Here is a 27,252-nt window from a genome sequence, read left to right as displayed (position 1 = left end):
TTAGCCCAAGGTCACTCACAGGAGAGAAAGAACAAAAATGGAGAGGAAAGAGAACCAAAGTGTAGGCCCATCAAGAACACTAAGAAAGGAAAGGACAACAAGCTTGCCAATACTACACAAAGAAATGAAAGACGTACTTCGCTCATGAGAGAATGGACACCAGTAGCATGGGTTTCTAGGTACAAAGGTGGAGAAATGAACTGGTAGTCTCTGCAAGATCTATATAATCATATGGTTGAGAAAAGAATGTAAATAGATACCATGAGATAGCCTCTCATTTTTATTCCCCTGTACTAACTGTACAGAACTCCTCAAACAGCTCTGCCAATTAATCTGCATTTGAACCAACAGGCCCAGCAATGTAAACCCTGAAAATAATACATTATGAGGCAATTTTGCAATAATTCCTATTACTACTAATTTGCATCAAATTAATTTTTCACTTGTAACATCAGATTTGAACCCAGGTCTCCAGAAGAGAAAGGAATAATGTATGATACTTTTCCTCTGGTAATAATGAATTAAGGAAACTGAGGCCACACTTTATGATTTCTTTGTTAAATATTGCCATGTTGTAAGTCTCTCTGTTACAAGAGTTTAAATATCCAGTCATCACAAAATGAACTACACTGAAATGGGATGAGACAATGGTAATGAGATAATATATTTGTCCTTTGTCTATGGATTAATACTGAATAGATTTTCAATTGCACATTACTTTCTTAAAAAAAAAATCTTGTTTACATATTGGGGATCAGAAACAAAGAAGCGCAAAATTCCGATGGTTACCAAAATGGATATGGGTCTATCATTTCTCGCATAGAGAGAGAAGGTGCTATTCCATCTCTGACTAACAGTCTAATGATAAACACAGAGACACATGAAATAGACATATTAAAAAAAAATCAGATTGTCACCACGTCTCACTGTTCCTTTTCATACAGCCACAAACCCACCAAAATAACATATTGTAGCTAAGAACAGGTCATTTATTTTAGACAAAGAGAAAAAAATTGAGATGAAATGCCATCGAAAAGTCAGCATCAAGTTAAGTACTCAATCAACTAGTGTACCATATGCTATATTCTGAAAGTTTATAAACCTTCATTTTAACTTCTATACTTTATTTATATATTTTTCCTCTTTATTGCCCCCAAGCTATTCAGTAAAAATGACTGATGATGCCGTTGCTTTTGATTCCCTATATTCTGGACATTTAAAAAAAAAAATTGTAAAGCGTAGATTTTAAAGGATATTAGATTTTTCATCTGTTCAACATGACTTTACTTGCTGTACAAGGAAACAACTTGACTCATTTCCAAAACCTGAAGCATTTACCAAACAAAACTTGAAGCACTGAATTCCCCACCCCAAAGCCTAACAATTTAAAATTAAACTAAACATTTCTCATTTTTAGCAATTTCTCCATTAAATCTCAGGTTACTGAATTGTGAGATTAGAAATCAAATACAGAACATGTCAAACATTGCTCTTCCTAGTTAAACAAGCGGACATTTTAAAGTCATGAACATAAAAGCCTGTTGTTTTGCCAATGCTGCACACTATGGCCACTCAGAACACTACAGTAGTAAGTTGGGGTAGAATTCTCATTCTCCCATTCCAAAAGCGCAGTCCCCTACCATTTGAACTAACGTTGGTTGTTAGCCACATAGGGACTATGACACATAGCGGAGCATTTCAGATTCCACCTCGTGAAAAGCAGTGCAATACATACATGCTAGACAGTACATTCCAATAGTAAAAACACTGCCAAAAAATGAAGGTAAGGACTTTAATTAACACAAAGACAAAATTTTGTTCCTATGATGCAATTCTTTATGCCATCACATATTGTTTGCCACTTTCATAGGTAATGGAACCACATTTATTTAACCTGAATCATTACCCCACGCCAAAAGAAACAAGCACACACTGATATTTTCAGAGAACGAATGGAAAAATATTCGTATTGCAATGCTTTGTAGAACTAACCAAGAAGCACCCCTCCCCACATTCCCACTGACAATATGTTTCAAGGTGGTTCAAAGCCGAGAGTTTGTTTGACTCTTGACTGAGTTTAGATGACTTAACAATGCTACTGAATTAAAAAAACAAAACAAAACTAGTTTACACCTCCCAATTTGCTTGTAAATTTCTTCTCTTCCTCCCAGACAAGAACCTGGCCACAGTGATCCATACATTTGTCAACTCTGGACTCGATTTCTGTGTCTGAAGCTCAATGTGATGATAATGTAAAGCCTCTAGCTGGTACATAATGTGTCTGCCCACATTCTCCATGGATTAGACCACCATGAGTACCTCAGATCTGAACGGTTACTTCTCCACCAGCTTCCAGTCCACTTCCAAAGCCAATTCAAAGTCTTGGGCCTAATCTTCAATACCATTCATGGATCAGGTTCCAGCTACATTAGAGGCCATGGAGAAAATTTTACTAAAGCACTTCAGTGACTTAGAATCTTAAGTCCCAGTTTCAAAAATGACTTAGACATCTAGGAGCTTAAGTCTTCAAGTGCCTATGTCTCTTTTGAAAATAGGAATTAGGTGCTTTTGAAAAATTTACCCCACATTTCCATTTGTGAGACACTGAGGCAGTTGTGCTCCTCTGAGACAATGCCTACTACAAAGTGCATGAGAGCTTTATCCAAAGCACCCTCAGTTGAGAAGATCTGGCTTTAGAGAGGAGGTTGGACTGCATGAAGCGCATTAGGAAATGAGAAAGCTGATTTACAGATTTTAAAGACATTTCAAGAACACTGACCATAGGGCAGAGGAGAACAACAGAGGGTTCCCTAGGAGGAAATTGAGTAACTGTGACTTTTCTTTGTTCCAGTCATAACAATACCAAGTGTGGGATACATTTTTCTGAAGTTTTAGTATAGTAAACTGTTTATTAAACACAAAAACGTTGACTGTCAATAGCTGTATCTGAGTAGTCCCACTGACTTCAACAAGACCTGTTTGTGCTTAAAGTTAAGCATATGTGTTTTTGACGGACTGGGGCCTAAGTTTGCAGAAAAAAAATATTTGGGCTATAAAGTACTTATAAAATAAAAATGACACTGTAAATCTAATATATTTTAATAATTGTTAAAAAAACTTGCATAATAACCTGAGAAGCTTCTTTTACTAAACAAATAGCTACATATTTGTTTAATATTATTCACGGCTGCTGAAATACTAAACTAGGGCATACCCATTTAATTTGACATGGAGATATGATACCTGTCCATCAAGCTTCTACTATATTATAGCAGCCAAAAAAGAAATTTAGCCTTCTGAATATTGTACAATGGACCTCACATTTTGGCAAATAATTCTTTACGTTCCATTACAGATGCTAGATATTTAATTCATTACACTTGTGGAAGCCGTCTTCTCAATTCATGAAATATTTAATTTCTCTCTACTTCTTCTCCTGCTCCCCAACCTGCTCTGTATCTGGTTTCCATCTGCCAATGTATATTTTAGGTTTTATTATTGTATCATCATAAATATGTGGCATAGAAGGATGAAATTAAGAGCAACTGCATTTTTGTACAGAGTATTAAACATTATTCACATCCAGAAACAAATGAAAGAGACAGAGGATTAATGGTTTAGATTAACGTAAATTAAATAATGAACTAGAAACTATTTGTCAAAATATCATTTTAATGTATAAAAATAAATTTTGGGCAACAGAAATTCGTGGAATTTGGTTTATCTATACAAATTCTAGGCGTGGCTGGTAGTGTTGCCTATTATTAAGGTTGCCCATTATAAAAACCCTGCTTTCAGTTGCTTATAGCTTTGGAAAACTTTACCTGTTCAGGCAGAAATTTTCCATCCTGGGTATCTGCCTCAGGCTGAAATGTATTTTATTTTATTTAGTCAAATTTAAGCCAGAACAGTTCAGCCATTTTTGAGAATGAGATTATTGAAAAATATGATGCTTTTTGATGTTAAAAAATTCTGGTGACCGTCTCTTTGAAAAGCTCTAACGTTCCAAGGCTTTGGGGCAGGCACTTGAAATCTGGCAAGGGGATAGACCTGTGTGTCAGGGATGTGCCTTTTGCAGTCTCTGTGAAAAACTGTCCACATCTGGCCAAGTTACAAGCTTTCAAAAAATCAGTTTAAACACGCTCTGCAGAGAATTAGGATTTTAGCAGCTAAATGCTAAACTGAGCAATGGGGAGAAGGGGTGGAGAGGAGCAAGGGGGGAGCGGGGCCCTGGGAGGGGGAAGGAGGGGTGCGGGGCAGTGCCTTGGGAGGAAGGGCCACGGCTTGTGCGCTGATTGCCTGCCCCCTCCCCCCCCTTTTTAGGGAACTTCCACTGCTCCTGAGGCCAGGATGTACTGTCTACTCATGAAAAACCTGCTAACTGCTATTATCCACTTGGATCCCACAGGCCAAAGAAGAGAAAAGAAGGAGGATTTGTATAGATGAAGGGATACAAGGCAGACATCATAAATGTACGTACAGTGTAGAATGCTGGCTGCTGACAACTTTCTGGCTATTTATGGGGTTAGGATTTGGTGCCAAGAAAAATGTTTATATACTTCTTTCACAGCTGAAAGTGGGAAGGGGCAATTTAGCAGACAACCTGGATTGCTGGATGGATGCTTGAATAAGAATAACCAATGTGTGTCCTTAAAAAACAGATCTTGCAGATGTGTAAAGTTAATTCTTCACAAACATTATCACTAACCTCAGTTAAGAACATTTTTTTTTAAAAAGATTACTGCTACAAGTATTCATCAGGCAGCCACCACTGTAATATTTGAGAATACTATAGAAGTACAATAGCAAACATTACCACCTGAAAAGGAGCTCCTTCATTCTCTGTAGCATCTAATTAGCTTGCCTTAGAGATGTGGAAATCTACTCAAGTAGCTTATGTGACAAGTGGTTTCAAAGCAGAGTTACCAGAAGGCTTGGACAAAGGTAAGTTTACATCCTGTTCCAACTGTGGCCAGATTATGGATCAAATGGGTCTAACCTTTAAAGCCCTACAAGCATTGTTAAAAACAAACTAAAAGATAGTGTACATCCGCCATTTTACTGATTCAGCAGCCAAAGCAAAAGAGTCAGGAGTTATTCACAGGGCTTTTCTACTGTACATACCAAATCCTCAGCTGTCACTGGTTGTCCATTTTTGTCATTAGCCACCACCATTTTTCCCAGTCTCTCTTTCATATCTGCCAGGCTGGTGGTCAGTGCTAAGATTGCCATGATTTCACTTGCAACAGCAATGTCAAACTGAGCCTACAAAGATAAAAGTAAGAGTAGTAAACCACACCAGAAGCAGGCAAGAGAATACTTTCAGAGCAAAACTAAAAGAAATACAATATGATTATTACCTTGAGAGTGAAATTTAAAAAGTTCTTAACTGTTATTAACAACACCTAAGATTATTCAAACTGAAATAACTAACAGTGAATAGGAAATTAGATGTTTAAAATGATAAGATTTTGGAGAGTTTTTTGTTTTGGTTTTGGCATTTCACTCATTTGGGGACTCAGCACCTTGCTGGACTGAACCCCTCAACTGCTACTTCCTTTAATGGGAGTTCAAGTTGCTGAACCAGCAGGCCCTTGTGTGGTCAGTGAAACAACACTGGTCAGTTTCACTTTCCACATCACATACACTAGCACAAGTGCCTTTATATTTGGGTTTAGAATATTGGTCAGGGATTTGAATATTTAAAAAATCCTCTATTTCATGAAGATATATTCATATTACATTTTGTAATTTTTAATTTACAAAATTCTGAATTTGGGGGGTTAAACTACTGGACAATGTTCCTTTAAAATAGTATTTTCTTGGATTTAGCATATAAAACTTGTGCTTTTTTCTCCTCCTGGATTAACATGTAAGTAACTTTAAAAACACAGGAACTTTGTGCAACACCAGTCCTGTTGCTCTTGTAGAAACAGATCTATAAACTGCAATACTTCTTTAGAAGGATTCAGACTAAACCCCTGACAAGTGAAGTATCTCATTGACGATACTTAGACCAGGGATTCTCACAACAATTGGTTTGGTGGCCTCAGAGTGCGGCCACCAACTCTTGCTGGTGGCCACTCTGACAGTTTTCCTAAAATATTTGATTAACTTTAGGAAAAACAAATACATATGCAAGTCCAAATCGTTGTAATTTATTTATGTAGGATTTTTTTTTCAGACAATAATAAAAATAATGTACAGTTGTCTCTATTCTTTACCGGACCCACACAGAAAGAACATGCAAAGCACCTTATTTGTGTTCCTGGTCTTTTTTTCTTGTTGTTTCTTTGGTTGCTTTTTTAAAGACTTGCTAGCTACTAAGAAAAGTGATATTAAGAAACATACAAATATCACTTTTCAAAGAAGACTAACTCAGCCCCGGCAAGTCTGGGGACAAATTAAGCCTTGGATGGGGAGGTGGGTATGGAGACAGCGAGGGCCAGTGGCAATGGGGCACTGGGAGAGGCAGCAAGGGCCAGGGGTGATGGGGGGCGAGGAGGAAGAGAAGAGATGAGCTCAGGGCCAGAGCCTGCTGCCGGGCAGCCAAGGAATGGATCCTGAAGCCCCACGGCTGGAGCCTGCCACCCACCACCCCAGGGCTGAAGCTCGACCTCTCCTCCCCCCACCCCCCCCGCAAGGTGAGGAACTCACCTATTCCTCCAGCTTTTGTCTCCCCAGAAGGGGGCAGGGCTCAATCACTACTCGCAGCCGCAGAGAAGGGGCTGTTGCTTTGTGCCCCCCCACCCTCCCCATCACTGCCAAGGAGGCTGTGGCTGCAAGAAAAGCCCAGCCGCATTTGAGAAACGCTGACTTAGACACCAAAGTGACAGGCACTTTGTAAATACATTAGGCCCAAGTTCTGCAAAGACTGCAGGATCAGGACCCACAACAGGCCCTTATTTCATGTACCTCATGCTGGGTACTAACATGAGAGGATTCTAGATTTATTAAAATAAATTGGCTCTTTATTAAAGCATCTGTATACACAGCTGCTCCAGCCGCAACTTAATATTTTATGCATCTGCATAAGCCACAAAGAATGACTGCCTGGTGTTCCTCCCAACTCTTTTCTCTTGTAATCCATGCGCCTCCCTTCAGCTTTCATGCAAGTTGCTACAGTTTTGCTAGAGAAAATCTCTTAGCACTTGATTAAATGTAAGCATGTGAATAATTGTACTGAGGTCAACGTGGCAACTTGTTCATGTAAAGTTGAACAAATGCTTGAATGTTTTTCTGGATCAGAGATATAAATAGGTAAACATACATACACAAGTCAATAAAGACTATCTGTACGTGAGTAAAGATTTACAGCATTTGGATCCAAAATGACAAGAGTAAAGTTATAAAACAGATATTTTCAAACTTTAATTTGGGCTAGCTCTTTATTAATAGAGAAAAAAGCTGTGTATCCAACAAAACAGCTGGGGGTACATAGTTAGACCTCCCCAGCTATGTTAAAACAGTGCTATGGCCAAGCCTTCCTTGAATTAACGAAAATAAGAAAATCCAGGGTTAAGGATGATACTCCTCTAACTTATCCTTGCAGCACTGAGAGACAGTGAATGAATCTGAGATCAAAGAGAGATTTCACACACCACATAAATTGCAACACCATCTAATTTTATCAGGATGGTTTTAAGAACAGAGTTTATGCTTTTATTGTGAATTCCAGAGTTTTCATCACCATCATTAAAATGCCTATTTCTCCTTGTGTATATTAGGGTTTTTTCTTTTTTTATATAAATTAAAAAGAAAGGGGAAAGAACCCACCACCGGGAAATGTTTGAGGAATGATATAACATTTTATTAAAAAACCAGCCACAACCCTAACTATTACGATAATACATACTATTTTATACTATCAGTCAATGTTACTTTCTGTGACACAGTCAGGGTCCAGACACCCCAGGAAATCGGAACCCCAAAGAATAAAGCAATTAAATCAACTGACTGTGAGACCAAAAAACAATGGAAGCTCTATTTACATATGAATCAGCAGAAGGATGAGAAGTCCACAGGAAGAGAACAACAGAAAGCCTTCCTAGCTCTTGAAACAAAGACAATGAACTTTGGGGATAATATAAGGAGGGGCAAAAAGACATTTGAGTTATCCATCACTTGAGTGACTGAAGAGGCCAGAGCTCTCGAAATCACAGAACAGTGGGTCCTTCAGCCAAGGAGGTTGAAGTCTATGGAAAATGAATATAGGTGAGAAACCTGCTTAAACCATGAATATAACTTGCTGAAGTTAAATTTAATCAATAGAAAGTGTGTTTTGTTTGTTTTGTCTATAACCCTTCATACCTTTCACTATTACTAGAAATCACTTCACCCTATGTTCTTTGTTAATAAACTTTGTGACACTGCAGCCCATATTCTTCATAGAGCTATTATATATATATATTGATATATGATATGATATGATTATGGCATAACTATGATATTTTATGCAAGATGGGTCATGTGAGATATTGAAAAGGTTATGATTTACTGAATCTAATTATCCTATTTGTATGGATGGATTATTTTTGCACTTGAAGTTAGGAATATTGACTGTGAATCTGTATTACAAATATGTTTACACCTGGGGAATGCCCACTAGGCAGAATACAATCAGTCTAGATGGCAGTCTGGAAAGGGCCATTAGGGAGAACAATAGGTCTTAGATAATGCTAAGGGAGCCTTCCTGAGGATGCTACCAACAGCCTCCAAATTACAGCTGCTGTGACCCTACCAAGTCACCTGGTACTGGACTCCATCTTGGAATACCAGTGTTTTTCCACTGACTGGGCATGGGAACCAAGCTTGGAGACAAAGGGTTCCCACCCTATGCAAAAGCTATTTAAGGCAGGAGAGTGACATCATCGTGGTTCTTCACTGACTCCCCGCCCAAGAAGACTGCTGGAAACACCTGAAGAAGAAGGACTGGTGTAGGATTCATTCAAGGTTCATGCACTTGGCAACAATCAGGGCACACCCGGAGTGTTGTGTAGGAGCAGTGCACACACAGCTCCTCTCAAGGGCATGAACCTTGGAATCTCGCCCAGATGACATGAACTGTAGGAAGCCTCCCAGGACTGGGCTCAAGGCCCGAGAGCAAGGAATGCGGTAGATAGAAATTGGTAAATAAGAATGTTAAACAAAGCCAGTGTATTCCTTTTATCTGTTGGAGAACGTAATGCGTGGGGGGAGAGAAAGAATAAAGGAGAGGGTGGAAAGCTGACAGGACCAGTCCATTGGCAGACCAGCCTGTTTGCTTGCTTAAAGCTTTGTGCTGTCTTGTATTTGAACCGTAACAGACTGGACTGGGGGAGAAGGACTGAACCCAGGCTAGAGGAATTTCTAGCCTTTGAAAGGAATACCTGGGGTTTTAAGCTGCAAGCAAGTGCAGCCTGCCCTCAAGAATCTCTGCAAACTGCCTAAATCAACAATTATGGTGAGAATTTGCTACTCATATCCTATCTCTTTTGTATATTAAGCTTAGATTTCATTTTCGTTTATTTGTTAGGTAATCTGCTTTGATCTGTTTGCTACCCCTTATAATCACTTAAAAACTATCTTTCGTAGTTAAACTTATTTTTGCTTTGTCTAAAACCAGTGTGTGTGGGAGTCATAACTCGGGGCAGAAAGCTGTGTATATTCCTCTCCACATTGACGGAGGGGGCGAATTTCATGAGCTTACACTGTACACTTCCCTGTGTAGTGCAAGATGGTATAATTTTGGATTTACCCTACAAAGGGAGGTGTGCACTTCAGTAACTGGGCAATTCCTTAGCTGAGACTTCCCATGGAGAGCTGATCTCAGCATCTGTGTGTCCCTACCTGCATGTGTGCTGGAGGGGGCTTGACGGCTTGTCAAAGCAATATAGTGTAAAGCAGGGATGGGCAAACTTTTTGGCCTGAGGGCCATATCAGGATGTGAAACTGTATGGAGGGCCGGGTAGGGAAGGCTGTGCCCCCTAAACAGCCTGGCCCCCGCCCCCATTCGCTCCCTCCCACTTCCCAGCCCAACTGTCCCCATCAGAACCCCTGCCCCATCCAACCCCCCCTGCTCCTTGTCCCCTGACTGCCCCCTCCCCTCCAAAGGGATCCTACCCTCTATCCAAAACCCCCTGCTCCCTGTCCTGATTGCCCTGACCCCTAGCCACACCTCCACCCCCTGACAAACCCCCCCTGCACTCCCACAACCTATCCAACCTCCCCTGTTCCCCGCCCCGCCCCAGAACTTCCGCCCCATCCAACTGCCCCTTGCTCCCTGTCCCCTGACTGTCCCCCGGGACCCCCTACCAAACCTAGTCACCGCCATGCGCACGCCGCTGCCGCCCCCTTACCATGCCACTCAAAGTGGCAGCGAAACTGTGAGGGAGGGGAAACAGCGGAGGAGGGACCGGGGACTAGCTTCTCGGGCCAGGAGCTCAGGGGCAGGGAAGGATGGTCCCGTGGGCCAGATAGTTTGCTCACCTCTGGTGTAAAGGGAGCCAAGGCTGGTAGGTCAGACAGGCTCAGTGGTACCCCAGTTTCAGGTGGCATCTCTGGGGGGAACCCATCACAAACTTATTTTTAGTTTGACTATAATCCACCTCAGTGCTACATACTAACAAGATGCCTAAGTCCTCACCTAAAGTATCAGGTCGGTGCTGTGTCTGTCTCTCTAAAGAAGCAGTGTACTTAATAAGGTTCTGTGAGCACTGCATCAAAAGGACTGGACTATTTTTCTTGCCTGTTGCTTTGACCAGATCACCCCTCTCTCTTTTAATCCCTCCACTAGCTTCCCCTTCTCTATCATATCAGACATAAGCTGTTTATATTCACTTTCAAAGCCCTTCAGAGTCAGTCTCCACCCTACCTATAGTCTTTCATTCACTATCAACCTGTCAATGCTTGGCTCCAATAGCCTCATAGGCTTGAACTCCAGCTGCTAACCAAGTTAAAGCTCAGTCAACAAGTCATCACTGCTATTTTAACCTGAGTTAGCTAACCCAACTTAAAACATACTCCCCTTCCTCCCCTGCAGTATAGACTCTGGCTCTGAACTAATAATTACAATGAATGACTGAACCAAATCTAAGTACACAAAAATGTTCCCTTCCAAGAGCTGAAAGGATCTGTTTCAGTCAGAGCCAATCATCATAGATGAGCATCAGTTAATTTTTAATTTTCTATTTTTGTCATAGAAGGTAGGTGTTGAAAAGAAATTCTCTTCCACACATGTATTAATCCAAAGTGAACATTTATCTGTATCCCTAATCATCTGAATAATTCAATAGGTGAAAAAAAAATCAGTCTGAATATGGGTGCTGAAGTCTTCTTTATAGCACTTCACCTTTTGCATCCTCCTGTCTCATAAACCAGAGCAGCTGTGGAATGGGAAAGAAACTTAAGGATGGGATTTTCAAAAGCACAAAGTGTTGGCAAAACTCAGATCCTACTGAAGTCTTACACTTACACAAACTTTTAAATTTTACAAATTCTATGTTTGTACAGAACCTGGCACAACTGTGCCCTGATTCTAGCTGAGACCTTAATATAAATAATCACAATGAAATGGGCATTTATTTCACACTGCGTATTAGTGCTCACTAACGGATACTTCAGATGCAATGAAGGCACAACTCTCTGCTGCATAAAGCATGCTAAGCATTTCACAGAACAGAAAGTTAGCCAGGTTTCCAGCCCTGAACAGTTTACAATACTAACAGAGAAAACAAATGAGAGATGTTTTGTCGGAAGGAATGCAAATGTGCTAAAAGTAATTAAGATGATGTCATGGTCCAATCAATTTGTAGGTATTCATTTGACTATTCCTGCTTTCCCCTTCCTCCTGTTTTCGTTTGTGCTGGTGCCCTAACCTATAAACATCAAATATAATCTGATGGATTCATTTGGATAAGCCCTCCTGATTGATACTTCCTGGCCCCCAAAAGCCTTGTTCTGAGGTGTACGGATTTTAGTTATTTTTAAAAATTATTTTAATCCTCGATTTGATCCTGTGTTCTCCTCCCACTATTTGCTGATTTATTCACTTCCTTGTTCTAATCCTCATGCTACTCTGTTCAACCAAGGTGTGTATTAAACTGCACTAAGCACAGTATGTCATATCTGACATGCTTTGCTAATGTTAACAATGTCATGCTGTTAATAAATTGTTGGGATCGTACCGAAAAAAATACTTAACACTAACTTTCTTGGAATAATAGTGGGACAAGCTCTACACATGAAGGATGCTTGAAACTAAAGAATTAACTGCTGCCTATGGAATATTTGCAAGGAACATTTTCATCAATTTCCAATTTGATTCATTATTGTGTATACACTTAGTACTCTCAAATGAAGCTAATTTTTAAGTCATTAACTTCCTATTGTGGGTGGGAAGATTATTACCACCACTAAACCCTCTAGAAATGTTTAGTGACTTATGGCACACTGGACCAAAAAAATACATTTATATAAATCTGAGCTCAAGAAAACTGGTGCATTTAAAGCCAATGGATATTAGTTCTAAGTTCATCAGAAAGTTCTGCTGTCAAGGTTCCTCCTCCACTCTGAACTCTAGGGTACAGATGTGGGGACCTGCATGAAAAACCTCCTAAGCTTATCTTTACCAGCTTAGGTCAAAACTTCCCCAAGGTACAAAATATTCCCCCCGTTGTCCTTGGACTGGCCGCTACCACCACCAAACTAATACTGGTTACTGGGGAAGAGCTGTTTGGACGCGTCCTTCCCCCCCAAAAATACTTCCCAAAACCTTGCACCCCACTTCCTGGACAAGGTTTGGTAAAAAGCCTCACCAATTTGCCTAGGTGACTACAGACCCAGACCCTTGGATCTTAAGAACAATGAACAATCCTCCCAACACTTGCACCCCCCCTTTCCTGGGAAATGTTGGATAAAAAGCCTCACCAATTTGCATAGGTGACCACAGACCCAAACCCTTGGATCTGAGAACAAATGAAAAAGCATTCAGTTTTCTTACAAGAAGACTTTTAATAAAAATAGAAGTAAATAGAAATAAAGAAATCCCCCCTGTAAAATCAGGATGGTAGATATCTTACAGGGTAATTAGATTCAAAAACATAGAGAACCCCTCTAGGCAAAACCTTAAGTTACAAAAAAGATACACAGACAGAAATAGTTATTTTATTCAGCACAATTCTTTTCTCAGCCATTTAAAGAAATCATAATCTAACACATACGTAGCTAGATTACTTACTAAAAGTTCTAAGACTCCATTCCTGGTCTATCCCTGGCAAAGACCCAGCATACAGACAGACACAGACCCTTTGTTTCTCTCCCTCCTCCCAGCTTTTGAAAGTATCTTGTCTCCTCATTGGTCATTTTGGTCAGGTGCCAGCGAGGTTACCTTTAGCTTCTTAACCCTTTACAGGTGAGAGGAGCTTTCCCCTGGCCAGGAGGGATTTCAAAGGGGTTTACCCTTCCCTTTATATTTATGACATCTGCATTAACTGTTTCCAACTGGATTTCGAGAAATGGTATAGTTATCACTGCAAGGTGCTGAAATTTCAAAGACTCTCACTGTGCTTACATTTTACACACTGAGCAGTTCCATTTACTTCCATTAAAATTAAGCTCATGCTTAAGTCTTAACTGTTTCAGGGCCCAAGTCTGTAATGTATGAGAAAGTAAAGAAAATGATGTTGCGCTGTAAGTTATAACAAGAGCATCTAAAGCACATGAAGAATCACCATTTTTCACATTTAAATTAAATCAAAGACATAAATAAATATTAATTAAACAAAACTAAACTGAGGACCTAAGCAGAAGATAATAAAATTTAAGTAGGGCAGAAAATTTTGTAAATTTACAAAATACAAAAAGAAAAGATGTTACATAAATTAGTTAATTGCATTAAATATATAAAGTTGAGACTCTAACAATTACTAATTTCTTAAACTATTTGTGAAACACCATGCCGTACACATTGGTTTCAGTTTCTATGACATGACACTGAATTACTCATTAGTGCATCCAATTTCATGGCTAGGATACTACAAATACATATAACAATTAGACGTTGGCAATTTAGTCCTAAACAATTTATTGAAAGGATTGTAGAACAGCAACTATTTCTCATGCTTGAAAACAAATTCTGCCCAGAAAAACAACAACATCTAGTATATAATAGTACATACCTGTCGGAAAAATCCCTTCTCTGTATTTGCCTGCCCAACTGTTATTTTTCTTAGGAATCGGTCATTTGTATCCAATACTGGAAAGAGGGTGGGAGGAAAGAAGAAAAATGAAACATTTACATTGACAGAGAATCAGCCACCTAGTTACTCTCCACATACGCCTGATATAAGAATACATTATTTTTTGCAGTACTGTATATGCTTTTGTACTCAGTTGAGCATACTTCTACATCTAGATTCACTTTGCAGTAGTGCACATAGGCTCCTCTTTCCTAGCTGAGATATACTAGCTTTTACACTCTTAAATGTCCAGTCTGAAATGTCTCAACTGTAACTTCTTTGATAGAATAATCTTCTGTTGGGAGCAATAAGATCTTACTGGAATCCCTCTGTTTAGCTACTACAGCAAAATCTTAATCTCCATCTCCAGGTGTAACAAAAGCCTGTTTTAGTGGATCAGCACCATTCCAGACCCACCCACTGCACACCTCTTCATGACAAGGTTTTGAAAATACATTTTTAGACTACCAGATGGCCAAATAAGTATTCCCATGTTGTAAATGTACCTTTAGCTTAAGCCCTTCCCCTTCAAAAACAGCATTACATTGGCAAATTAGGTCCCAAGAAATTCCACGCCATGTCATTTTTCTGCATCTCAATATGCAGTTACCATCTCCTATTTTACTTCCATGTCTGTCTAACGCCATTTGGCAGGAAGTCTTTTCCAATTGACAAGCAAGCAACATCTATCTAACATACTTAACCCTTATTTGAATATCCACTGAGCTCTTAACTGAGAAATATCTTCACAATACTCAAAGTGCAGCCAAATCCATTTCATGGATCCCCTCCCTCATCTTTATTTAAATTTATGCTGAAGCAAACTTAGTTCTTCCAACTACAGAAAAGGGTGCGTTTTTGGCAGCATTTAACTTAAAGCGTGCGTTTTTGAGCACCAAAAAGAAGGGCCCACTAATCTGAAAGAGCTCCTGCTGTGAAGAGACCAGCAAGTTAGTGTGAAGGTAGGTGTTCACTGTGGTGGAGTAATGCCTTTGGTATTTAGCCAGGTATGAATGCAGAGTTCCACTAAAAGTGCCTCTGAATTTACTGTTACCATTTGGGTATCCCTGGGAATTAAACTGGGACCTCTACTCAGCATCCTCTTTTTGAGGCATACCACTTTTCTTTTAAATTTATAATATCCTCTGTGCTAGTCTACACTGATTCCAACTTAGCTGCTTCTTTTTAAGCACATGGAATACAACAGATAGGCAGAAACCAAACTGAATAAAAATCAACCCTATCAGAATCCTTACATTCTGAGAACAAAATAATTACATTACATACAACTAATGTAGCAGTATCTGAACTGGCAAATGGCATAAAATACAGCTGGCTCTTGAGTATATCATTATATTCATACTATCCTTTCTGGCTGTCTCGTTAACAAAAAAGAGACATAAAATTAATCTTTCTTGTTTCTGATTTGAAGTCAAAATGAAGAACCACCCAACTATTTTTCTAATTCCTTACCCACTAAAAAGCCAACCATGCACAAAACAGATATTATAACTATATGAACCTTGTATCCTTTTTACCGGTTAAGAGATTCAGACTCAGCATCAGTTACATATTCTATAACAAACCACACTCATGATGGCTAATTACCATATACACTGCATCAGGTCTCATAGACTGAATATTCACAAGAACTTTGATATAAAATCTAATATCACTCAAAATCTCAGTTTTATTTTTAGTCTTTGCTAGAAATTCCCAGAAGTCCATCAGTACACTTACGTTAAAGATTCGTTGGGGAAAATATTCTTTGCGTACGATTTGTTATTTATACTCAACTACTGCCTGTGAGTCCTGCTCATAAGCAAAGCCCCCACTGTGCTAGGTGCTGTACAAACAGAACAAAAAGGCAGTGCTTTCCCCAAAGAGTGCACGTGCTATATATAAGACAAGAAGCAGAGGCAGAGACAGACAGATGGGGGAGCACATGGAAACAATGAGGTAATACTGGTCAGCAAGACAGGCAATGGTCTCAGCTCACCAACAGCCTAATTACAGTCATGTTTTTTATAGGCCTTCTGGCAAAAAAGTTTTAAGGAGAGTTCTGCAGATGCTTATGGGGAGCTTCTCCCAAGCGTGAAGGGCAACATGGGAGAAAGTATGAAAGTGCTTGCTTGAAAATTCAACAAGTGGGGGAAGGAAGCTGACATCACGGACTGATTGGAGGTGAAAGATGACCTTTTGGGATTGGCTTGATCATTTTCTAGGAATCAATCCCACCACAGCATGCATGCTCTGTCCATGTTCAACTTTCCTCTTTACCTCAGGCTTTACGCTCCTGATTTCTCTTGTCCATTATCTTTTTTGTTGTAGTAAATGGTTCCCTGGGTTTTCTCCCTCTCATCTTAGCTAGCTCAGACATTGTCTTTTACCTTACTGACCCATTTACTATCTTAGTAAATAAAACATTCCATTTTCAGTCTGCTGATCTAGTTACCACCCTAATCTTGTCTTCCAAGAAATGAAGCCTTTCCCATTTTAAATTCCTTATGTCAAGCCAGGTAGGGTGGGGATAGGTCATAAAGGGTCTTGAAAGTGAAATAGCTTATGTCTGATACAGAAAAGAGGGAGCCAGCAAAAGGGATGCAAAGAGAGGATTGCAATGGTCAAAGCAATGGTAACTCATTTTCGTGAGCTTAAAAGCAAAGCCTTTGCTCTTAGTATCCTGAGAATCAGCACATTGCCAAAATGCTAGAATGCAATGACTTCTCAAGGTCCCTTCCACCCCCACACTTCCATGATTCCACAATGCCTTATTAATATTAAAAGCAATTTTCACATAGATTAAGACAATTCTAATGAAACTAAAGCGATTAGTGGATAAAACTTGCATTTTAAAAGATACTGGATAAAGAGAAAGTCTAGCACAGGGGTCTCAAAGTCCTGGCCCACGGGCCATCTGCAGCCCAACAACCTCCCCACTGCGGCTCACAGAGGAGAGACGCATGCAGCCACGCTGCCACCAATGTCTGCTGCAGGCGCTGCGCCCGCAGCTCTCATTGGCTGGGGGAGAGGGACAGAGATACCATCACTAGTTGCCGGGCAGAGTCAGCCATGGAGGCATCACTTTTTTCCTCAATGAATATAAACAAGTCAAAATACCAAACACAACTATCTGATGCCCACCTTGCTGCAATCCTAAAGGTTTCAGCTACTCAGTCTCTGAGGCCAAACATCAACAAACTGACAGAACTGAAGCGTTGCCAGGTGTCTGACAAACACTGAAAACTCTCTGGCAGGGGAAGAATTGTATAAAGTCGTATGACAGTTTTATTATTTCTAAGAAATCCAAAATAAAAAATACAATATAAACATTTTCTTTTCTGAACACCATCTTCAGTGACATTATTGGCCTGCTGTGAGGATCTGAGGACTGGCAGTGGCCCTCAGGTAAATTGAGTTTGAGACCCCTGGTCTAGCATTTTCTTTGGAAAAAATGGTAAACCACATAAACCAAACCAAGGTTTCTGGTTTGATTACAGTAGCACTACATTTAAGGGTTCATCTGCATTTCTACTGGAGATCATGTCTACACAGGTGAATGGGCCCACCCACTCACAGCTCACTGCATGAATGGAGCCTTAGTATTCAAATCGGCATATTTGGTCTCAACCAGGGCCATCTTTTACTAAATCTGTAAACAAAGGTTAATCCTGCTGGTTTGGTGCTAAATAAAAGTAAAAACCCAAATGGGAACCCAGCAGCTCACTGGTGACCCTAAAGAGCCAAAAGCCGCTGAAGAGCACAAGCATTACCAACATGATTCAGAGTGATAGCAAGGGAGATCTCTCTGTGGGGTGAACAGCACCTTTTAAGTATTTTTTTAAATGGATGAGGACAAGGAGAGGAGAGGATATAGAGACAGAATGATTACTACCAGCACCAGAGAGCAAGGGGGAGGAAAGCAAGGATTGGCTGGTGGCAGTGGGAACTTCCTCTAAAAAGAAAGACTGCATATTTAAAAAAAATATCCAATGTATAGCTATTGTCATGACTAAAAGAATTAGGATAGTTGGTTGCCAAACCACCCTCAACTCCTTGAATGTATTTATTATAGGATGAATCCTGCAAGGTGTCAAAAGCCCCCAACTCCCACTGGTCACCTTTTAGCATTAAGTCCAGCAAAAATAACCAGTTTATAAATCCTGATAGCTCACTACAATAAATGAACAAATTTACTTCTCTATCTCTCCATAGTAAATCCATCTTTGTTTTATAAGTTATATTTTATATAAAACATACACTATACATACTTAGGTGCCATGGTGACTGGCATAGTATAAAAATCTAAAAACAGAACATAATAAGTGGAGATAATATCCATGTGCTAAATTGTAGGACCACGTGATAAGTTACAGGGTCATATGCTAAACTTATGTCTTTTGACCAGTTCATCTGCTCTCTGCCCACTAATCCAGCTCCTCCAGGTTTATTTCAATATTTCAATTCCATGAGTTGCCATTTCAAACAGTTGCCACTTCTAAAAAATCAATCTGCCAAACAAATGTTTCTTCCTTCTTACCCTAAATTTATACTTGCCAGGATGACCAGGTTTAATCCTGAGTCAGTGATGGATTTAAGATCTATTATCTCCTGATCCTCCAAGAGTAAAACTGGGAGCTTTATACCACTGTACTACTGGAAAAAAGGAGATTTCCCACTTTCCAATGATGTGCAGCATGTGCTTAGTCTAGCACAGCAATGTAATTGACTTTAAATTTAAACATAAATGTTGTTTTTAAGTCATTTTTAGATAGTTCCCGGTCTCCCTCTTCAGCTCCATCCACAAGAATCTTTGATAACCTAGGCACTTGGCTTACAGGTAGAAGGATTCCAGAAATAATCCCAATAAAACATTTCAAATCTCAAACACTGCCAAAACAGTTTTGCTGTAACATATGTGGCATATGCATTCTATGCAGAGTGGTATAAAGGCTTCACTGGCATTTGTTTTGGACAAACTGAATAACTGACTTCTGAGTAATGCAACTCTGCCAAACAATGCTGATGAAAATGTTATGCCACATCACAGTGCCATATTCTCTCTCTCTCTCTCTCTCTCACACACACACACACACACACTTGCATGCATAATAATAAACATAGCATATTGCATAGCCCAATACTATATTAATGAAATAACCTGTATCTTATAAAGTATGCACACAAGGAGACAGAGTAAAAGGGTGGTAAGGAAACTTAATTGCTCAATTTCCTGTCTTTTATAGGTGGTAGTCAGAACCCCATGTTCCATTAATAGGCATTTTTCGTTGAATAATATTTGTCTGAAAAACTTTAAAATGAATGACAGGTTTCAGCCATGTTAGTCTGTATTCGCAAAAAGAAAAGGAGTACTCTAAGGTACTTTAAGGTGCCACAAGTACTCCTTTTTTTTTAAAATTAATGCGTACCTGTCATATTCTCTACAACTGATGCAAGGATACATAGTACTTTAACCCACCAATTAAATATGAAGATTGTCATTTGGCACTAAGCCTTCCACAGCCTTTTCTTATACTGACAAGATCCAGAACCTGTGCTCATTGCTGTATTTCTGAATCCTAGCACTAAACTAAGAGCATTGTGACTGAACGTAGAGAGCTGCCAGACTAGAAGGATGACTACTTATACCTGTTTGTTGGTTAACATGCTTGGATTAAACAGTACCGTAACTTTCCCCCTCACTTTCATTATGATCAGAGGAAACTACTGTCAAAAGTACAATCGTTCAAACACTCTCTTAAAATCAGCATCTCTTATTGCTTCTTTAGTCAGACAAAAGCAATGGAATAGTTCATAGTCTAAACTTCCACGGCAGGCACATGGAATATGAAATAGAGTGTAACAAATAATCTAAACAGCTGTAAGGAACAATAAGGAACAAGGACAGGAGGAAAATTTAGAAAAATTTAAGGGGCTCTCCGTTTTACATGGATTTCTAAGAAATATTTCATCTGGGTGACAAGGTATGGTATGCCAACTTACTCAGAAAAATCTGTTCTTTAAAAATACACACTAACTTTTAATGAAAATGGAGACTGTTAAGAGAACATTTCCACAGCTTTAAAAGAGCAACACATGATTCTGTTTGTAATTTAAACCTAGTTAATTGTTCAGCATGCTACTTCAAAATTTCTGTTATGTACTCATATTAGTGGTTTGAAAATGGATTGTTCATATAAATCAGTAGACTCAACTCTTTAGGCTAGTTAATTTAGGTCTTAATTCACACAGAATCATAGAAATGTAAGGCTGGAAAGGACTTCGCTTAGAAAGACCATGCTTAGGCAGGATCATGTATATCTAGATCATCCAGGAGCTTTGGCTCCTGACCTGATCTTAGGAGGTCCATACCTGAGAATAAACAGTAATCTATATTTTAGAATAAATTAAGCTTCTTAAGGAAGTGTTGTTAAATAATTAATGCTGTAACACAAGTAGAAGAAAACAAAATGTAAAGGTATTTGAAATAGGCTTTGTAATAAGTTCAAGGATTAATAGGCCTGGATAGTTAGCAAGATTTAGCAATATTTTTTTGTGATAAATACCGAAATCGCAAAGCAGCAGAAGTGAGCTTAAAATAATAGATTTCTAGGGATTTTTCAATACATATAACCAGGAAGTGAAAGCGCATTTCTGAAATTGAAATCAGGGGCAGGTACATTGATGCATACAACTTGAATAAGCAGTCAAAACCCTAATTATGATCCCTGGAATGACCAACACAGGCAAAAGGGTGAGACCCAAATCAAAGATGGTCCTGGATGTGTGGGGGGATGGAAGGAAGAAAAAGTATAAGATGATGGTCAGACCAATCCTTAATTGGGACATCAGAGATGAAAGAATGGCAGAAGCCTTAGTACCATCAAGCCTTCCTATGGTGCTCTCCACTTAGTTTCCATAAGGTTGTGAGTATGCACAATGTAGGGGATCATTTTGTTGTATTTATTTTGATTTTATTTTTCTATAATTTTAATTATACTTGTCTATATAAAATAAAACTCAAAAAGTCTGTGTGCCCACCAATTTTATTTTTAATACAACTTCTTACATAGCCACCTCAGTAAAGAGCCTGTTACTAGTGACAAGTGCATTTTGCCCCCCATGTTAATCAAAAGTTTACAGATGTTTGTCTAGTCTTTTCTTTAAAACCTCCAATGATGGGGATTTCACCACCTCCCTCGGTAACCTATGCCAGGACTTATCTATCCTCACAGTTAGAGACTTTTTCCTAATATGTAAGCTAAATGTCTCTTGCGGACGATGAAGCTGATTACTTCTTGTCCTACCGTCAATGGATATGACGAATAACTGATTACTGTTCTTCTTCATAACAGCCCTGAACATATTTGAAAACCATCATCAGGTCTCCCAGAGTCTTCCTTTTTCAAGACTAAACATACCCAGTTTTTTTTACATTTTTCCACATAGGTCAAGTTTTTATCATTTTTATTATTCTCCTCTTGACTCTCTTCACATCTTTCTTACAATATGGCAGCCAGAACTGGATACAATACTCCAGCTGATGCCTCACGAGCACCGAGTAGAGTGAGAAAATTACCTGTCTCACATTTGACACAATAAGACACCCCAGAATTATATTTTCATTTTTTGCAACTGCATCATATTGTTGACTCAGATTCCATTTGTGATCCACTATAACGCCTCCACATACTTTTCAGCATTATTACTGCCTAGTCAGTTATTCCTCATTTTCCGTTCAGTTTCAGTTATTCCTGTGCATTTGATTTTTCCTTTCTAAATGTAGTACGTTGCACTTGCCTTTATTGAATTTTATCTAGTTGATTTCATACTAGGTCTCCAATTTATCAAGGTCATTTTGAATTCCAATCCTGTCCTCCAAAGTGCTAACAACCTCCCACTTTCTTTTCCCCGCAGCTTGGTGCCATCCACAATTTGATAAGAACACTCTCCACCCCATTTCCCAAATCGTTAACGAATAAAACAGCACTGGACCCAGAACGGACCCATGCAGATACCCACCCTCCCAGTTCGACAGTGAACCACTGATATCTACTCTGAGTACAGTCTTTCAACCAGTTGTGCACACATTTTATAGTAATTTCATCTAGACTACATATCCCTTTCTTGTTTATTAGAATGTCATATGAGGCAGTGGCCAAAACCTTACTAAAATCAAGATATAGCACATCTACTTCTTCCCCCCATCCACTAGGCCAGCAACCTTGTCAAAGAATGAAATTAGGTTGGTTTAGCATGATTTACTCTTGACCAATCTATGTTGGTTATTATTTATCATCCTATTATCCTTTAGGTACTTACAAATTGATTGTTTAATAACTTATTCCAGTATCTTTCCAGGTATCAAAGTCAGGCTGCTTGGTCTGTAATTCCCTGGGTCCTCTTTGTAAAAAGATATGTATTATGTTTGCCATTCTCCAGTCCTCTGGGACTTCACCCATCCTCCATGACTTCTTGGATATAATTGCAAATGTTTCCAACATTGTTTCAGTTAGTTCCTTAAGTACCCCTGTATAAATTTTGTCAGGCCCCGTTGATTTGAATACATCTATCTAAATAGTCTAATATATTTAAATATGTTAAGCATCTGGCCACAAGTAGCTTTTTTCAGAGAAGACAGAAGAAAAACAGGCATTAAACACCTCAAACTTAAAGACAGGCTTGTGATTAAGTACTGTGCTGAAGTGAGGCCTTATTGACCGTTAATACTTACCTCTTTGCCATGTTATGGTAGATGGGTCAATATCAAGGCGTACAAATTTACTAATCTCATCTGCTGTTAAAGTGCCTGGATCTGTCTTGTTTATCCCCAACCTCTAGACAAAAATGAGAAGAAAAGAAATAAAGCAGACTTCCTGCTTAGAAAGCTATACAAATACATGTACCCACCCTGTTTCTTCCCCCCTCTTATATTTTTACAAACTTTTACATTTTTTTAAAAAGCAGCAGGCTGAAACACTTCAATAAATCACAACGCTCAGGCTCAAATGATAAATTATACAGAAAAGCTCCTATAACAATGGAGAAAAACGTGGAGAGGAAAAAGGAGAAATACTCAAAGGCAGTTACCCAAAAGGTCTCTATATAAACACACCACCACCCCTTTAAGATAAACCAAAGAGAAGAGGCAACAAAGGAGACAGTATGAAAAAGATAATTAACAAATAATTTATGCCTGATAACTCTTTGTCTTGCCAGAGGACATGTCCTTGCAAATATCCATGTGTGGCTTTACATGACTACTCTGTGCAGTGAGTAATAAACTTCTGTCTGCCTAATTGATGTGGTATTTCAACAGCTCCTACACAACATGAAAACCACCCCAAACCCTATCATTTAGAAAGAGCAGCACAATATATTATTTGCTCCTAATTCAGCAATGTCAAACAAAATTTTAAAAATGAATCTGCACAGAGACAAACCAAGAGAAAATTGTACAATAAAATCCCAATTTTATACAAAATGAATGTGTCCCCCTGGCCCTAGAAAGCATTCTTCAGTAAATTACCAAGCACACTCAGTTTTTAATGTTAACATTTATAAATTTTAGATGTAATGTTTGTTTCAGTCACAAAAATACACTCACATATTTGAATGTCAGTTTCACGAAACATTTAAAATTAACATGAAGTACTATACCAAACAAAAACACCTTTGCTCATATGTCCCCAGTTTTACCAGCCCCTATTTCATAAAGGTTGTGGATGTCCCTTTGAGACTGTCATTAAAAATAGAGCCCCACTGTATTTCTTTTTAAATAGCACTCTCTCCCAGCATTTGTGTAGCATTCTTCCAAACAGTAGGTATAGAACTATTGTGAAAAAGGGGGACTATTGTGAAAAAAGTGTTCACAAACATTTGAATAAAACCACAAATTTGTTCTGACGATATTCACCACTCCTTTATTCACTTTCTGCAAACATATTACCCTATAATATTTGCAGAGAGCAAAAGTGTCATGAATACTCACATGGATGTTTTTGCACTATCAGTAACTTATTCAAACCCTCTGCCTTCTTATAAAATCTTTGTTCATTGAATCAGGAAGCAGAAACACATATTTATATATTACTAAAGTGACCAAACACAAATACTGAATACTCAGATCAATACTGTTCAGCGGCATGCAGGAGGAACTGGAAGGGAGGGGGAGGAGTTAATCAGTGGGGCTGTAGGCAGGCAGGAAGCACTGGGGGAAGCTTGGCTGCCAGGGGTGTTAAGCACCTGCTATGTGATCATGTAGTTAAAGATTGTATCATAATGCATATGCAGAGGAGGGCCTAATAAAGGTTGCACAGGTACCCTCACTTCTGGCATTTCCCCAGGTACCCTCACTTCTGGCATTTCCTAACTTGTGAGTGCTTGACTTTGTGGCCTTGATAATATTCTTTTAACATAGTTTTTAGTAACTTTAAAAACAATTTACACCAAAATAATTGAGTTGCAATAGAGATTCTGCTGCACATATTCAGAAGCTTTTAAGTTAATAAGCAGAAATCATTTGCAGCTCTAGTAGAACAGAGAAATCCACCCCACACTGCAGAGCTATTTGATATTTCATGAATAACTGCAAAGTCAGCACCTCTTTTTTTCTCCAGGCACCCTAATGTAAACGAAGACAAACCGAAAATATTCTCCACTAGAGTCTCTCAGACAAACTTCTGTGAGAGCCACTTTGCAACAGAGGTAAACAGACACCACACATATCCTGTTTTACTTTCAACAAGACAATTGAGTAGCACAAAAACTAAAAATACATAATTAAAAGAACCATTTTTAACAATGTGATATTAACCTAAAAAAAGTGTAACATGGCACCATAAGCACTTTGCAAACATTCACTGCCACCCAGTAGCTGTCAAATACACTAGTTAGGACTATGAACTGCTTCCTCAAAAGACTAGAACAGTGATATGGAACTTTCGTGTGCCAAAGCTGGACACAGCAAAATAGCACATATCCTGGGTGTTTGTAGCCAAAATTTCCCCTCTTCCAACATTGGCAGATTGTGCTATAAGCCAGTTGTTTATCTGTCTACCAGTTGCCACCTCACACTGTGTATATAATAGACAGAGAAGCTCAGGGAACATTTAGGATGAAAGTTTATATGCAAACAAAATATGTGGAGAAATGCATTTTTATCACTCCATGCAGAGAAACGTGAGGACAGCCAGTAGTTCTCAACAAATCTCCAGTAACTTCCTCTTAAAAATGAGAAAATAAAATAAAAATGGAAAAATACTAGAGTAATTCAGCTTTCCCATTTAACTGTGCCGTAATGGAAAGTATCAAAAAAACTAATCTTGACATTTATTCACGGAAGAGTCAGTTTATAAAACATTATGGTCTCACTTTGTGGGAAAAGAGATACTAGTTTATAAAAAAATATTGGAACTAGACTCTGTAACTGCAAAACAGGAAGCTTCTAGAAAGCCTGCTAAATACTTAAGGAAAGCCAAATCCTTGAGGAAAGACTGTACCACATTAAGGCACTTTCAGCTACAAATCTCCTTGTAACTTGTTAAAAATAATTTTAAATAGCATATTTTATAAGATATATTATACTTGCGGGAAAAAAACAGGGAAAATACATTAGCAACTTACTTTTAAGCGGGCAAGCTGAATAGAAGAAAATTCTCTCACACTATTAACTACTGGAACCAGCCTATTATACAAAGCCTAAAAAAACCACACACACGAGAGAAAAATGTTACAACTAAAATAGACAAATACAATAAAAGTCTAACTTGATTCAAATCATGTAGATTATAATCTCATAAAATTTTTTGAAACAATGTAAACTGTTAGTGTATACTTACATTTAACCAATTAAAAAGAAATCCTGACTAGTGAGCAAATTTTCAAAAGAACTTAAGTGCCTAAGTTACATTTTCAAAGGTGATTTAGGTCCTTCAGCACCCAAGTCACATTAACTGTCAAAGAGACTTAGGTTCCTAAATGCCAGCATAACTTTTGGAAATGGAACTTAGGTGCTTTTGAAAATTTTAATCAAGGTCTGAAATAACCCATTTTGTAATCAGTATCTGTAAAGAGATTAAGTGCACTTTTCTGGATTCAGAAGTCTGTCATGTCAACAAAGCAATAACTATCAGCATATTAAGGGGATAAGGCTGTGCTCCCCGGTTACAACAGAAGATCCACAAATGAAGAAGGCTCTCTTTCCCATAACATGGGTTTTCAGAGCAACAGGGTAACAATTAAGCTAAGTTCACAATAAGTTCAGCAGGGGCTAGAGAAAAGGTCTATGGTAGCTTATTTCCCAGTTAAAGCCCTCCAGTGCACACCTTAGGATCAACACCTAACAGTGTCATTTATCTACAATTTCTTGTCTCAAAAACATGATGGGGGGGGGGGGGTTCCAAAGAGAATTATAAAATGATATAATCAACAAAAAATATTTATGTAGATGTTTACAGGAAACTTCAAAAGAAAGCCACGGATGGAAATCGTACAGGTAAACCTCACCTTATCAGACTGAGTGCTTTCATGCAAGATCCTCGCATCAATAGCAGCAGCCAGCAAATTATTAGCAGCAGTAATAGCATGGATATCTCCAGTCAAATGAAGGTTGAACTACAGATTGAAGATGAAATACAAGAATTTATTTTACACACTTCACTAATTTAGTACAGATTAATGTAAACAATCACTGCTTGTTCCGTTTTGGGACTACAGATCAGATCAGCCATTTAGCAGTGTTGCTAAAATATTATGATTAGACAGACTGAAAATGTAACAAGCCAAATGAATTTACTTGGTCTCAGCTCAGTGTCTGAGAGGCTACAGTCAACAAGACAAAAACAAAACACAGATACAATTTGCCTTCACCCAAATGACCCGAGAATGGAATCTAATGTGCTGACCACAACTCTGACACATGCACTTTTAAGTTCAAAGTCAAATGTAATGGAGTATCAAAACTTGGAATCAGATCATCATCAGCCTTTGACTAGCTGAAAATTTTAAAGTTTCATTTCCTTCCACACTTTGTTTC

At 38.7% G+C, this 27,252-nt stretch overlaps 1 protein-coding gene across 6 annotated transcripts in view; it reads right to left on the bottom strand.

Moving 5' to 3' along the window:
• The window catches only part of MTHFD1L (methylenetetrahydrofolate dehydrogenase (NADP+ dependent) 1 like), a 249,431-nt gene that overhangs the window by 150,572 nt on the left and 71,607 nt on the right, over nt 1-27,252 (bottom strand). For 3 of the 6 annotated variants that reach the window (XM_077813207.1, XM_077813209.1, XM_077813208.1), the window contains 5 exons: nt 26,724-26,831; nt 25,842-25,916; nt 22,951-23,053; nt 14,157-14,233; nt 5,125-5,265 (listed from right to left, as the gene is read on the bottom strand). In XM_077813207.1, the coding sequence (XP_077669333.1) occupies nt 5,125-5,265; nt 14,157-14,233; nt 22,951-23,053; nt 25,842-25,916; nt 26,724-26,831 (504 nt within the window). Of the gene's footprint in view, nt 1-5,124; nt 5,266-13,485; nt 13,630-14,156; nt 14,234-22,538; nt 22,586-22,950; nt 23,054-25,841; nt 25,917-26,723; nt 26,832-27,252 lie in introns of those variants that run through there. The other 3 variants (XM_077813211.1, XM_077813210.1, XM_077813213.1) reach the window with 3 other exon arrangements.

Source organism: Eretmochelys imbricata, chromosome 3 (assembly GCF_965152235.1).
Source record: "Eretmochelys imbricata isolate rEreImb1 chromosome 3, rEreImb1.hap1, whole genome shotgun sequence".
NCBI classification, from domain to species: domain Eukaryota; kingdom Metazoa; phylum Chordata; order Testudines; family Cheloniidae; genus Eretmochelys; species Eretmochelys imbricata.
Note: the sequence above shows the minus strand (reverse complement) of the source record. Positions and strands in the feature narration are given on the sequence as shown.